At 51.0% G+C, this 15,819-nt stretch overlaps 1 protein-coding gene across 1 annotated transcript in view; it reads right to left on the bottom strand.

Annotated features, from left to right (window-relative positions):
• Nucleotides 1–15,250, bottom strand: part of LOC146839382 (uncharacterized) — a 42,389-nt gene extending 27,139 nt beyond the window's left edge. Inside the window, exon 1 of the mRNA XM_085650352.1 lies at nt 14,622–15,250. Within this exon, the coding sequence (XP_085506478.1) occupies nt 14,622–14,631 (10 nt within the window). The 5' untranslated portion in view covers nt 14,632–15,250. The remainder of the gene's footprint in view (nt 1–14,621) is intronic.
• Between the last annotated feature and the right edge of the window lie 569 nt (nt 15,251–15,819).

The raw sequence follows: 15,819 nt of genomic DNA, 5'->3' as shown, positions 1-15,819 counted from the left end.
GCGGCCCCCGCTTCGCGGGCGCCGCTCGCTGCATTTGTTTGCTGGTCACTGGAAAGCTGGTCTTTTTCCTTGCTTGGGACCGCTGACTTCAAAGGACGCTGAACCTGGGGAGGCCGTTGTGAACCATCGCGACCCGGGACTGCGAGGACCAGGGTGCTCACTGCTGCGTGGACCCAGCACACCTGTGTCCTCTTCCCGGCTCCGCCCCCATTAAGTTCTTTACCTCTCGCGGCCCCCGCTTCGCGGGAGCCGCTCGCTGCATTTGTTTGCTGGTCACTGGAAAGCTGTTCTTTTTCCTTGCTTGGGACCGCTGACTTCAAAGGACGCTGAACCTGGGGAGGCCGTTGTGAACCATCGCGACCTGGGACTGCGAGGACCAGGGTGCTCGCTGCTGCGTGGACCCAGCACACCTGTGTCCTCTTCCCGGCTCCGCCCCCATTAAGTTCTTTACCTCTCGCGGCCCCCGCTTCGCGGGAGCCGCTCGCTGCATTTGTTTGCTGGTCACTGGAAAGCTGGTCTTTTTCCTTGCTTGGGACCGCTGACTTCAAAGGACGCTGAACCTGGGGAGGCCGTTGTGAACCATCGCGACCCGGGACTGCGAGGACCAGGGTGCTCGCTGCTGCGTGGACCCAGCACACCTGTGTCCTCTTCCCGGCTCCGCCTCCTGTCCCATTACTTTTTCCGCACAAGAGTCCCGCCTCTACGCGCCAGCGGAACGCGCCCGGAGCAAAGTCCGGGCAAAGAGCGGGCCGTTTGAGGCCGTTAGAGGACGGGAGAGGCCGGGCCTGGGCTATCCCCCTTGGACCCCCCCTAGAACATTGTTGGACGCAGCGGGCCATCATCAGCACTTCCCCGCAAAGATGTCGACAATAGAAACAAGGAGCAAAAGTGCGACGGCCGTTGCACCTTCATCAAAGGGAACATTGGATAACTATTTTGTGAAAGCTGGGTCACTGCTAATTGAGGACATCACGCTTCTGGAAAGGCGAATATCCCAAGAACTTGACTGGGTGCGGAGATCGTCTATGGGCCCCTTGGCTCAGGCAAAATCTCCTGTGGTAAGCCCTGAACTTATTGTGTCGGACACAGGGGTGGATGGTATGAATAATCTCTCTGGGTCGCTGGATATATCAAATTGTATTTCTCAGCTAAGTAGGAAGGATTCCAGTGATTGTGCAGACCTTAGCATGTTAACTCTCCCGCCTGCTCAACCCCACCCCATATCAATTACTTTAAATCCCACGCCAGACACTGACAATGCCAACACCAGAGTCACTAAAGTGAATAAGCGAAAGGGGATTAGAGAAGGAGCTATCCCCAAAAAGAGCGGAGGACCCAAGATTAAGGGTGTGCGAAAGCCAAATATTACAAAACTCTGCACAAACCAGATAATAAAAAGCTCTTGTTTGAATGTCAGGGAAAAATTGCAAATAGACAGGGCTGGGGTCACGTGTTCCGATCTACCAGGGGAGACAAGTAACCAACCTGAGCTAAATTTACTTGAGCCTACTGAGGAGGATATTACCCTTGCGGACATAGGTGCCCTCATAAGAAACCTCCTCAGTCCACTGGAAGAAAGGCTAATAAAAATGGAAGCCAGGCTAGTGGTCATAGAAAAATCCACAGTCCAACTAGCTGACAGTCTGAAAACAGCCAACAATGGTGTAATAAAGGGTCCCGATAGGGCTACAAAAATAGGTCCCTCCCAGCCTATAAATCGGGCTAAAAGTGCCACACATATAACACAGCAGGCAATACCCATCTTGCCCACAAATACTAACATCTATTTGAGGGCAGATGCTCCAAAAAATCATGCAGATCAGCTCAATCATCTATTTTCTCCTCCAACTAGGGCAGACCAAATTGGGCAAAGTGCCTTCGCTCCTACTGACTCACTGAATAATGTGGAGCCAATGGCAGAGGGAGTGAGCAAGAGGCCAAACCCTGGACCAATAAACCTCCCCCCAGAGGCAGCCCCATACACTGTTGTCCTGGTAGGGGTACCAGAATTGAATGCTACCTCTAAAGAATCCACTGCTTCCCTCAAAAATAAGGTGATCAATTGGTTATGTACTTATAGACCGCTCCCTGAAGGTATATCAAGCCCCGTTCTCATGGTACGAAGGGTCCCGTGGTTGGGCAGCTCAACTAAATCCATAAATGGTGACTGCGTTATAGTCAATTTTAAAGACCAGAGGACCGTCCGTTATATTTGTGGATGGACTGCTAAGGAAGAGGGGACTATTATCCAATCCCTACCCCTCTCCTTTTTTTACCCCCCTCTAGCATATGATAGGGAAGATGAGATCTGGGGGGCTCAGATACAAAGACCAGTTGGGAGGGGAGATTTCAAAAAAAGGGGAGTCCTTTATCACCCTAGTAGACAACATCAAGGGTACCCTGAAATCAACGCTCAACAATTACATCCGGAGAGATTGGGCGGGGGACCATCAAGAGGTTGGAGAGTATTACCTAACTCTCGAAGAGAGGAGTTAGCCCATTATTCCTCCAATATGGCTGAAGAGGGTGGGGAAATTTGCCACAGGAGAGGCGGCAATTGGGGCCTAGGTGAGCATAATCATTCCTCCTGGGGGCCCTATCAGCAATTTTATCTTCCAACCCAGAATAGTTACAGCTTACTAGACATGGGCGACTGACTGCCTATAGATACAAGTGGGAAGTCTAATTTTGTAGCATGGGAGACTGCGGACGAAACCAGTCAAGAAATAGAGCTGCCCAATCACCTGGAACACCATGTGCCCTTGAGCAATTCCGCCAGCAATATATTTCATAATGTGGGGGAAGAAACAAGCATCCCCCTGTCACACATAGAGATTATGACTAGTGATAAAGGGAATGTTTGTACCCTTACCACTACCCCGAGTGATAGGCCCCTGCCACTAAAAATATTATCTTGGAATGTGGCGGGTTTGGGAAATAAGTCCGATTCCCTGGAATGGATGGAATATATTGATTCCAAAGACCTATGTATGTTCCAGGAAACCTGGGAGAGAGAGGAGCATGTGAGGCAGGGCTTTGCAGTATTCTCTATTCCCGCGAAATGGGGGGGAAGGGGGCGCCCATCAGGTGGTCTTGAAACATGGGTCGCAGTCCATTTGGGATGCAAAGCTACGCGTTTCCCAGTGGTTTCTGAAGATATACTAGTGGTTCTACTGGAATGGTCTCACTGCTGCAGATTAGCGGTGGTGAATGTCTACTCGAGACCGGTCGCCACCTCGCAGGAATCCCCTACTATTGACAAACTCACAGATCTTTTGGCTGAATTGCCCAAGGGGTTCCCCTTCGTAGTGGGCGGGGATTTGAATTCACACTATGAACCCCTACCAGGTCTCTTAGATGGGGCATGCCTAGAGGAAGAGGCAAGATGGCGAGTACCACCGATAGAATCCATTTCGCCAAAAGCCTGGAGCCCATTGGCAGTGCAGATTACTGCCCTAACTTTGAGACATGGAGTTAGGGCTTGTAACGGGCGAGTTAAATCTGATATCCCGAGCAAACCCACATTTAATCGGAAGGGCAGGGAATCAAGACTTGATTACATCTTAGTGCAATTATCCTCATGGTCGCATGTCATTGATTTTAGGGTCATCGACAGAGAAGACAGCGACCATAATGCCCTGGAATTGGACTTTCTCCTCCCTGGCCGGGGCTGCGGGGAAGCAGAATTGTACAAGACACACCCTGACCTGGTTCTAGAAAACAATAGGAGAAGAATTAAGTGGGAAAAAATAGTAACAAGCGCAGATAAACTCCCCCGGCTTTATAATAGCCTTATTCCCATTTTGGAAAAAATGGCGCATTTGAGTACTGAATCTAGTACAGGGGTCAATAATAAGCAAATTTGGCTCCTTCATGAAGAACTCGTAAAGACCCTATCTGTGGATCTATTTAACAATGGTCCAAGGAGGGGAAGAGGAAGGAATCAGTGCACCTGGTATAATGCGGCGTGCCGTAGGGCAAGGAGAGATCTCTTGTCAAGCATCAAGAACCGCAATAGCAGGTTGGAGATTCAAACCAAGAGACGTGAATATAAGAAGTTAACTACTAATGCTAAGATTGACTGGGACCAGAACAAATGGGAAGAACTTGCTAGTGCCCTAGCCTCCATGGACTCACGGAAGTTCTGGAGAATTGTCAACTCAGGCTCTGAGGAACTTGTTTCGGCAATAGAGCCAAATATTTCTTCTAAGACCTGGCAGGAGCACTTTCAGTCTCTGTACTCAGAGGTGCCAGGCCACGGCAGCTGCACTACTATCCCGTCGGTCTATAATTGCAAGGAAGGGGATCCATTCACAATAAGGGAAGTCCGGCTTGCTATAACAGGTTTGTCAGCGGGAAAGGCACCCGGTTTGGATGGCCTCCCAGGTGATCTCTTCAAACAGGTGCCAGATATATGGGCCCCTTATTTTTTGGCGCTATTTAATGCGATTCTTAAGGGCATGGATGTGCCTTGTACTTGGCTGGGCGCAGAGGTGGTCCCGATCTTCAAGAAAGGCTCGCCTCTGCTCCCATCCAACTACAGACCCATCAGTTTGATAGATGTGTCGCAAAAACTCTTCGGGAGGCTTATTCTAGACCGTCTGCAGAACTGGATAGAGGAGACCGCTACTATGAGCCCCTATCAGGCTGGGTTTAGAAAGGGGGTATCCACTACCGATCAAATTTTTCGCCTTAGTCTTATTTATTGGAGGACGGCACTTTTGGAAGGGGGCAGCCTGTACACGGTATTCGTGGATTTGCGGGCTGCCTTCGACCTGGTGCCTAGATCCAAACTTTGGAACGTCCTGGGCGATATGGGAGTCCCGTTAGACATCCTGGCTATACTGATTAAATTACATCAGGACAACTTTGCGCAGGTCAGGTGTGGCCGGATGGGGGGGCTTAACAGAAAGATTCCCCGTTGACAGGGGGGTGAGGCAGGGCTGTGTATTAGCACCCACTCTGTTCTGCCTCTTTGTCAACGGGGTAATCGCCCATTTGTCCAGGTTAAAAGACATTGACGCTCCCAAATTGAACGGCAGCAGGGTGCCTGCTGTAATGTTTGCAGACGACACCCTGCTGCTCTCCAAATCCCCCATGGGAATTCAAAGGATAGTGGACGGGTTCCTGAAGTTTTGTACTGAGAGGGGTCTTGAAATCAACCCCTCCAAGACAAAATTTATGATTTTGAACCCAACACCTTCAACACGTCCAAACCCTCTCCTAGGCAAGGTGCGATTGGAGAGGGTCTCCACATTCGAATATTTGGGGGTTACCCTGAATGAGAAAATGACATGGGGAACTCATCTGACTAGGGCAAATTTGAAATTATCACAGAAGGCGGGGGGAATTCTAAGAATGGCGGGCAAATCTATATATCGCCCACTGGGCCCTATGATACAGATCTACAAATCTCAAGCCCGGGGCTCAGTCGTATATGGGGCGGAACTTTGGGGCCATGTTTCTGCAAAAAATTTAACAACTACTGAGAACAGGTTTCTTAGGCAGTTAGTGGCCCTCCCTTCGAGTACCCCACTGTTTCCCCTGAGATTGGATCTAGGTCTAAGGCCAATTGCCGAGGAGCTAGGGCTGAAGCCCCTGGCCTTTTGGCGAAGAATATGGAGTAGCCAGGATCTTGGTGATTACAGAAGAGAGCTCCAAGAGTTTATGGCTTTACCAAATATTTGCAATATCCCCATGCTAAAATATATAAGGAGTACATGTGAAAGCCTAGGTCTTTCCAAACTATGGATCGACCCTGCTAACTCATGTAAGAGGACCTCTCGTAAGGCACTTTCACAATTCTATTACCAGTCGAAGCTGACCACTGATATAGATAATACACGGGTGGGATCATTGACCCACATATTTATTCAATTGAAAGATTCCTACCAAATGGAAAGTGTATTGGACGGAATGGGCCCTGTGCTGGCAAGAAAATTATATTTACAATGGAGATACGGATCTCTCCCTTTGAGGGCCTTCATCAGTTTATGGTCCAGGCCCTCAGTGGAAGAGCAGTGTCCTGCCTGCACATACCCTCATGAGAGTGACCTACACGTGGTTCTCTTTTGCAAAGCTTACCAAAGAGCGAGAAGATACTGGCTTCTACCTATTCTTAAAAACATGGGCTTTAGGAAATATTTGCCCGCGTTTAGAATCCTCAAAACTGACTTGTCACCTCCGATTGTTTTTGCACTATCAAAGTATCTAATGGCCATGTGGTATGTTCGATCTCGCATTTTAAAAGCGGGGGCCTCTGTTTAAAGTATTAAGACATCGGTGTATCTTTTATGACTCTTTTAATGTTTTTTAATGTTTTGAATCATGAAATTTTTTAAGGTTATTGAGTGATTGAATTTGCTTAAAACATTGTTAATTCTCAATTTTTTTTAAACAAAATGTACTGTATTTATCTTTGATGGTCTAAATGACCGAGAATAAAGATTATTGATTGATTGATAATCCTCGCCTCCGAGTCCTTAATAGAATAGAAACTTTACATTACGATGGCTAGGTAATTTTTCATTGTATTGTATTTTAATATACGATTAGGACCAGGTCCTGGAACAACTTAAAATGCACTTTATTATGGTCAACAGGTTTTTAATTGTAGTTATTTTTATTGGTATATGAATTAACTGTATGGCCATGTACTATCTATGACTCGCTTGTGCATATTCCCTGTGATTTTTATGTACTTTTATAGTCCTTGAGACCGAAATAAAGTTATAGAATGGAAAAGAAGGAAAAAAGATCATACAGGCAGAAGCAGAGAGTCAGGGGGCAGAACAGAGGCAGATAAGCAGAGGGCCTCGTACTCTGACCAGCGAGGTCAGCAGGGGTCAGGGGCAGCAGCTACCTAGGCGGAGCTGTGCGAGAGGGAAGCAGTTCACTGACATGGTCAGTGATATTGCGCCAAGCATTTAGTGATATTGGATGAGGACCAGGAGTGTGGACAACGCCTGGCTCCCACAGCGTGTCTAAGCGGACATTGCCCAAGTGTGGAATGTAAGTGAAAGGACAGGTATCCCATGATGCAGGGCACAAGTCCTAAAAAAAGAAGTGGGGGACAGACTAAGTCAGGCAGTATGCAAGTGACATCATAACACGTGCTATCAAAGCCCATATGACGTCATGACGGGTGACATTCCATGTGGCATCACAGGAAGTGACCTCACTGGAAGTGATGCTCTGATATGTGTATGTTATAAGATATGCCAACTGAAATTGCAATAAAATATGTTTTTTTCAAAAGTTATCTCTTGCAAAGCATATCATGTACCATGCAGATCACAGATTTGTATTATATGTTGATGGGTAAGTGTATTACTGCTATGAACACGGAGATCCGTTTGTTTCTTGCAGCGGATAAATTGTAATCCTTCTAGTATTCCACAGTGAGCTATGGAGTGTATTTGACTCCTACACCATGTAACCCTAACTGCATCATGTAGCACATCTTGTACATTACACACTTATATGATTTATTTAGAATGGATAACGTATGTTATGTAAAGTGCTCTAACACTCTGTACTGGGATGAGTAGAGCTATAAAAGAAATAAAATAGTGCTATTGAAATTATTTGTGTAAATACTGAGACAAAGCAACCCTGGAGAGGTGTGGTGCAGCAGCCGGGCAGCTGACTTCAGAGCACAGGGTTCACGGTTCAAACCCTAGCTCCGGTGGCAGCTCAGCTCAGCACCATGTGACTGGGCAATAGCTCACTTAATTTCCAAGACGGCCCCCAGCGCCTTGAGACCTCTAAGGGTGAGTAGCATGTGCTCTACAAAACGGACTTACATCTGACATTCTTACAGTGCATGCACTTGTATACAGCAAAGTAAAATCCTGCATCTCTTAAGTACCTGTGAAGAGATAAGCTGTGTGCTTTTGTTTTCTCGCTGGTGCATTGGCGAGGTTTCAGTGGGCCTCCAGTCCCATACTTGATCAAAAGGAAGCCTGATGGCCCCTCAACTGTTGTCTTTATGGTTGCCCAGCTGTAGGTGGAAAAAAAGCCCCCACGCTGCCCGCACATTGCTGCTGGAAATCAAAAGCACACAACCTGTAGGAGCTGATGAACGTGTCCCTGTGTTTCAAAATGACACTGGGACAAGTTCAACATATTTCTGTGGGGCCCAACTTATTGGCAGGGGGACGGCGTCCACCCTGTGAAAAGAGTGGGTGGACGCTGTGATACCCGCGTGTACCCCCGACCCGTGCCCTGCCATGATGTACAGAGACGAGCTGCTTTCGGGATCTCGTCGCCAGGTACATTCTGAAAGGGTTTGTGACTGGATCTAATAAAGATATTTCACCCAAAACAGTAAATGAAATATTACTTATGGGTGGGAACCTGGCGTTCTGTACATTAGGCATCTGTACAGTTGTCTCGGCTCAACTCTGAAAGTGGTATTTTACTGTTCGCAGAATGGAACGCGTATTGGGATACAGATGGAAAATCGTGGTTCTTGTTGAGGGAGGGGTCAGCAGAGAAAGTGAGAGCAAGAAGGGCCGGAGAATGGCACGGGAAGCGCGGGTAGGGCGGGGGTGGTCAGAGAGCCAAAAGGAAGGGTAGCGGGACAGCTGGAGACAAACAGTACACACTGATGTGTAGAGACACAGACTGAGGCTGGGACGAGAAGCGGAGAGAGGAGAGGAGAGGGAAGTATGGGGGAGTGATGCGAGAAGAGAGGGACGGGTGAAACGAAGGAGAAAGAGGCCGCCGTCCTGGGGGAGCAGCGTCTCATGGGACCGGTGAGCCGCAGATAGACCAAGAACCGAGAAGAGGCGCAGGCGCAAGCGAGAGTACGGGGAAGAAGGAAGGAGTGCCTGGAAGGATTGCTGGTGGGAGAGAGCAGTCCCGAGGAGGCAGGTGGCGGGACGCTCCCTCGCCTGGCCTCACGTACACCCCCGCCTGTGCCTGGAGTGCCTGTCCTCGCCTCCTGTACACGTGCCTCCTCCCTGCCCTGTCCTGGCCAGCGCTGCCGCCGCCATCCTCAGCCGCTAAGGAGTTCCCTCTGTCCTATTTCCAGAAGCAGGTGTGCGCAGATTCCTCAGAGGACACAATTTGGATCGGAATTCCCCTAATCAGCAAGGCAAATGATGCCAGGCAGACGCACGTCAGCCCCGGAGCGCTGAGTGATGCTGGCATTGTGTAACCGGGAGGTGTCATCCCGGGCCGGCATCAGGTAATAGGCTATTGTGGCGGCCTCCTACGCAGGGCCAGCCTGCCTTTAATCGTTCCCCTGGGTGAAGGAAATCCGCAGCCTTTGGCCCCCGTGTGCCACAGGGAATCACCTAGCAGAAACCGTGTGTGCGCAGCGCGCAGAGACCGTGTGTGCGCAGCGCGCAGAGACCGGGTGTGCGCAGCGCGCACGGAGTGGAGGTGGGCACAGCTGTCTCCACAGGTGCAGAAAGTGCATTGATGTGTGCTTGTTTGCGGCGGACAGCCGTGCAGTCGTCTCTTAGGCCAGCTTGCAATAGTTGCTGAATTCGCCTCTATCGATTCCTGGGTTTTCAGGCAGCTGCCCCACGCGTGATGGCAGCCTGGCACTGGTGAGTGCCAAGCCTGTGCCACCTTTCTGCTCACGGGGGAGTCTACTTTCTCAGGTGCCCCCGACCATCCTAAGGTTTGCAGACCATCCTTCTAGGACTGGACCCTATGTGCTGTGGACGTTGGGCAGAACTCGTAAACGTTCAGTATTTGTAGACAGTTATTTCTTTGGGATTGACATTCTGTGCATCGCCTTAATGCGCCTTCCTGAATCGGTAGCTTTTGTTATTCCTCCTTCTTGTTGTATAGCTCAGGACATTATTTGGTTATTCAACCAACTTCTTGTAATTGTTGCAAGTTACTTTGGCGCTATAGAGGCGCTGTACATATAATAAGATAACTAACTTTTAACCCAGCATGCAAAGCGCTGCTGGCTAACAGCAGGCCCGGGAGGCGTCCCAAGGGGCTCCAGCCCATCTGGTGGCAAAGTCATTCATCTCTGGGCCTCTGTGGCTGGGGGTCCCTTCAGAGGACCACTGCTGAGCCTGTGAGGCCCGTGGAGAGAGTGCGAACAGATAGACTGGACACAGGAAAGACCCACCGCAGCAAGAACAAGCATTCAAGCATTTGCAATGCCATAGGTTTCACAATTGTGAGATTGTGACCTTCTGGCATTGTAAATGGCAATACCTTTTATTTATGTGTTTAAAACACCTGAATAATACAAAGCATTGTCATTTCCAATACCAATAGCTCCAAGTCTCTAAAATGCTAGACCTATTGCATTGGAAATGATTATTGTTTACACAAACCCCATGAGGCTTTCAAGTTAATAGAGGCCACGCCCCTTTCTTTAGGCTGGCTGCGTCGAAAGAAAGGCCAGCAGCCGCTCTTAAAGTGGGGCTTCAAGTCCATACTCCAGTTCAGCATGGCTCGACCTAAAAAGGGAGGAGAGGCCAGAGGTGGTAACAGCGGCCATCAGTGAATATACGTCTTAACCACAGCGGTCAAAGCTTCAACTAGAAAGCATGATGAAGTATTCTTGGAAGTCTTAGATGACAAGAGTATCACCCCATGCCTGTGGGGCTGGGGCTCTTGCATGTGTGATGCCAGCGCCATCCATCTCCAGTGACCGTCACACGGATACATACTGCCTAGTTATTTGTGCATCTGAAATGTCCACCGCAAGATGAAAGTATTTAAGGAGCATGCCACCGATCTATGCTTTCATCACACAAAAATATATTTATCAAATTAAACCAATGAGCATACAATACGAATTAACACAAATCTTTTTAAAGCCTTCCTGTTAAAATTATTCATATTCTTAAAACTACTGCCAATTTCCAAATAATTAAGCCTCGCTCTCCGATGCCATTAACCATTAACTTGCTAGGCAAATCCAAGGCTTTGTTGACATCATGTTTGGAACTGCGGTCTTTCTCAGGACCCCAGTGCGTTGGTATCTGTATGACATGCCAGTCCCATCCAGCGACCAGCTTCCATCTGTATTAAGTGTGTGTTTAGCATCCCGCCAAGCTTTGATGAAGATGCCACGGAAGCCATCAGCATCCTTCACGTTTATAAACAGGCTGTTAATGGATACATTGGTTGTGTCGCTCTTTCTTTCTGCCATGGCTACTGCAGCTTCAGGTGTGTGTGTGTGTGTGTGTGTGCGTACGTGCGTGTGCTTGTGTGTGTGTGTGTGTATTCTATGCCCCAGGACAGCCCACAGACTCAACCCACAAGTGTCCTGTAGAAAAACGTCATCTTAAAACTGCTTGCATATGGGCATAACTTGTCCTAAATAGACGAATAGAACCTGCCGTGTTATTTGTACACTATTAACCCTCTGACTTCCAAAGCAGTGATAGCACGTTTTACAAGAAGCCGCTGTTTTATTCCTATCACAAATAGAACCCAGGCGATTTGTAGTTGTAATATATCCTCCTGACGCCCAGCTTAATGTCAGGGTAATCGAGTGGTAAATCGCTGCAAACGCCTGGCATTTGTGTCGGCACCAGGCAGAGCAGCTGTCTGTGGGGTTGGGGGGGGGGGGGGAGCATAGCAGCTGTGACGGCACCAGCCAGAGCAGCTGTCTGTGGGGTTGGGGGGGGGGAGCATAGCAGCTGTGTTGGCACCAGCCAGAGCAGCTGTCTGTGGGGTTGGGGCAGCAAAAGCATAGCAGCTGTGACGGCACCAGCCAGAGCCGCTGTCTGTGGGGTTGGGGCAGCAAACGCCTTGCAGCTGTGTCGGCACCAACCAGAGCAGCTGTCTGTGGGGTTGGGGCAGCAAAAGCATAGCAGCTGTGTCTGCACCAGCCAGAGCCGATGTCTGTGGGGTTGGGGGAGCAAAAGCATAGCAGCTGTGTCTGCACCAGCCAGATCCGCTGTCTGTGGGGTTGGGGAGAAAAGGCATAGCAGCTGTGTCTGCACCAGCCAGATCCGCTGTCTGTGGGGTTGGGGGAGCAAAAGCATAGCAGCTGTGTTGGCACCAGCCAGAGCCGCTGTCTGTGGGGTTGGGGCAGCAAAAGCATAGCAGCTGTGACGGCACCAGCCAGAGCAGCTGTCTGTGGGGTTGGGGGGGGGGAGCATAGCAGCTGTGTTGGCACCAGCCAGAGCCGCTGTCTGTGGGGTTGGGGGAGCAAAAGCATAGCAGCTGTGTCTGCACCAGCCAGAGCCGATGTCTGTGGGGTTGGGGCAGCAAAAGCATAGCAGCTGTGTCTGCACCAGCCAGAGCCGATGTCTGTGGGGTTGGGGCAGCAAAAGCATAGCAGCTGTGACGGCACCAGCCAGAGCAGCTGTCTGTGGGGTTGGGGGGGGGGAGCATAGCAGCTGTGTTGGCACCAGCCAGAGCCGCTGTCTGTGGGGTTGGGGGAGCAAAAGCATAGCAGCTGTGTCTGCACCAGCCAGATCCGCTGTCTGTGGGGTTGGGGGAGCAAAAGCATAGCAGCTGTGTCTGCACCAGCCAGAGCCGATGTCTGTGGGGTTGGGGCAGCAAAAGCATAGCAGCTGTGTCTGCACCAGCCAGAGCCGATGTCTGTGGGGTTGGGGCAGCAAAAGCATAGCAGCTGTGTCTGCACCAGCCAGATCCGCTGTCTGTGGGGTTGGGGGAGCAAAAGCATAGCAGCTGTGTCTGCACCAGCCAGATCCGCTGTCTGTGGGGTTGGGGAGAAAAGGCATAGCAGCTGTGTCTGCACCAGCCAGATCCGCTGTCTGTGGGGTTGGGGGAGCAAAAGCATAGCAGCTGTGTTGGCACCAGCCAGATCCGCTGTCTGTGGGGTTGGGGAGAAAAGGCATAGCAGCTGTGTCTGCACCAGCCAGATCCGCTGTCTGTGGGGTTGGGGGAGCAAAAGCATAGCAGCTGTGTTGGCACCAGCCAGAGCCGCTGTCTGTGGGGTTGGGGCAGCAAAAGCATAGCAGCTGTGTCTGCACCAGCCAGAGCCGCTGTCTGTGGGGTTAGGGGAGCAAAGGCATAGCAGCTGTGTCTGCACCAGCCAGAGCCGCTGTCTGTGGGGTTGGGGAAAAAGGCATAGCAGCTGTGTTGGCACCAGCCAGAGCCGTTGTCTGTGGGGTTGGGGAAAAAAGGCAAAGCAGCTGTGTTGGCACCAGCCAGAGCCGCTGTCTGTGGGGTTAGGGGAGCAAAAGCATAGCAGCTGTGTTGGCACCAGCCAGAGCCGCTGTCTGTGGGGTTAGGGGAGCAAAAGCATAGCAGCTGTGTTGGCACCAGCCAGAGCCGCTGTCTGTGGGGTTAGGGGAGCAAAAGCATAGCAGCTGTGTCGGCACCAGCCAGAGCCGCTGTCTGTGGGGTTGGGGCAGCAAACGCCTTGCAGCTGTGTCGGCACCAACCAGAGCAGCTGTCTTCGCCAACCCCACACACAGTGGGCTCTGGCTTGTGCCCACACAGGTGCCAGGCGTTTGCTTCCCCAATCCAACAGACAGCGGGCTCTGGCGAAGGTGTCTCGAAGTTTACTGCCTCTGTGGATGCAGGGTGAGACCAGCACACTGGCATCAGGATTCACAGTGAAGTGTCACCCGTTACCGCACAATTCACAACGCACCCTCCACCTTCACTTCGCTTTGTAGGTCCCTTTCCGATCCTTTACAGTAAACAGATATGCTATCAAAACCGGGCGCAGAGGCTGCTGTACTGACCCCGGGGCCCTCCTTACTTCCCCTGGCCCCCGACCTAACCCCAGGTGCTCCCCCTCAGACAGACTGGCAGCTGCTGCCCGCCGGACTGCAGCCTTTCCCTTGAGCTGCGGACCCGTCGTTTGCTTTTCACCTGTCACCCCCGCACTCGCCTACACAGCCCTGGCACCTGCACCCAGGTGGGCCAGGAAGACCTCCCGTGAAGGCCACCAGCTGGTGCTCCTTCCTCCAGACCACACTTTGGGTCGGGGTGCCCCTGGACCCCTGGTCCGGACACCCGAGGCTCTCCAGCTTGGGAACAACCGGCGGCTGTTTAAAGCGCCTACAGCGGTGACCTTCATGGCACAAGCACTGGCATTCAGTCAATCTTTGAGTCAAATGTGCGTCAAGTCAGTCAGGAGCGTTTATTACATAGAATATGTGACCGTCCAGCCTGGAATGTGTTACAGCACAGCCTGGGGTATATTACCGCACAGGCACATACAGGAACGCATTACCTCACCCCACGCAATGTATTACAGCACCTTAAAGCACTATGTTAACACACACTAGTTGCTATCTGACACACGTAAAGGACCGCGCAGCATTGATTACACAGAATATGTGACCGCACAGCCAGGAATGTGTTACAGCACAGCCTGGGGTATATTACCGCTCAGGTGCATACACTACCTCACCCCACGCAATGCTTTACAGCACACACACTCTTTGCTGTCTGCCACTTTAGAGTTTCTTTTTTACTCTGTACCCAGCGGCCCTCCTTGGGGCCCGCGGTCCTGCTGTCTCCTCTTCCTTCGAACCGGCCAGAGCCCCGGAGCAGCGCCCAGCTGCCTTCCCATTGGTCGCCTCTGAGGATGTGCCTGGTGCTGTCGAGGCGCTGCTGGCGTGGCTCAGAGCTCGGCGTGACTTCAGCACTGCGTGGGGGCGTCAGGGGGCCCCCTGTCAGTGAACCCCAAACACGGAAGGACTTACCCAGTCTCATTGTCCTCCGCGTGGTGAGCCTCTCTCTGGTCCAACGGGGTGCTCCTGCTCGTGCCCCCTCACTCTTTGCTTTTTTCCACGGGTCAAGTTTTTCTCCTTTTCCTTATCTAGCTCCGTGCTGTATTTCTCTCATACCTCTCGTTTCCCACCGCGGCTCTTTTTGTCTTAGTAACTGTACTTGGTGCACTCACTTTCTTCTTCTTCCTCTGTGTGTGTGGCCCTCTTATGTTCCCTTCTCTGCTCTCCGCCTCTGCAGTCCCTCACTCCTGGCTTTACACCGAGTGGCAGAACTGATGTCTCCTCTCTCTTCTGTTTTGGCACCTTTGGCTTTACTGTTGTCGTCGCTCTCTTTGCACCCTGATGTAACTGAGCTGTGCCCTTTCCTCTGCAGGGGCACCCCTCTCTTCACCCTGCTCTCCCAGCCTCTGTGTGGTCTACTTCTCCTTGTTCCCTGATGTTTCAGTTCTCCGCTCCTACTTTGAAATCTATTTATGCCCAGGCCCTTGTGATGGAGAGTTCATCCGTGTCTTCCTCTGCACCCTAATATTACAGGTCTCCCTCCACTCCTTTCTTGGCACCTGTCCCTGCTCTGCACCTTGATATTGCAAGCTCCCTTCACTCCTTTCTTGGCACCTGTCCCTGCTCTGCACCCTGATATCGCACCGCTCCGCTATTGCCTTACGTACTTCACCCCTTTAAATACCATTCTGCTTCTCTGACACCCACAGACGTGTGAAGAAAGAGTTCAAAGAATTTCATAACAAGGAAAATCTCTCTGCTTCTGCACCTGTCACAAGGAACTAACCACCCAGGCACTGCCCCTGCGGTGCATTCTGTCAGCGCTGGAAACACGAGCTGTGTCCCTGCAGGGCACTCGGAGCGGATGCACCGAACAGCAATCAGGGAATTCCGGCACTGGACTGAGAGACGTGTCCTGAACTGACGCAGAGGTCAGGCTGAGGAGCACGGGGGAAGTGCACCTCCATTGCACTTTATTTTGGTGTACAGGTTTTGTTGGATGCCAGGCTGCACCCACGAAAGTGGAGAGGGTTGGAACCACATAGTCTTATTCCTTAAGTAAGGGAAGTGAGCCTCCCTTACTGAGCCTACACAGAGAAAGAACCCTGCACTGCACTGATTGCAATAGTGAAGGGGCCCCTCATTGGAGGGACTGTAGTACCCTCTAGGC

The sequence above is a fragment of the Triturus cristatus genome, chromosome 4_1 (assembly GCF_964204655.1).
Source record: "Triturus cristatus chromosome 4_1, aTriCri1.1, whole genome shotgun sequence".
Classification (NCBI taxonomy): Eukaryota; Metazoa; Chordata; class Amphibia; order Caudata; family Salamandridae; genus Triturus; species Triturus cristatus.
This window is presented reverse-complemented; position numbering and strand designations above follow the sequence as displayed.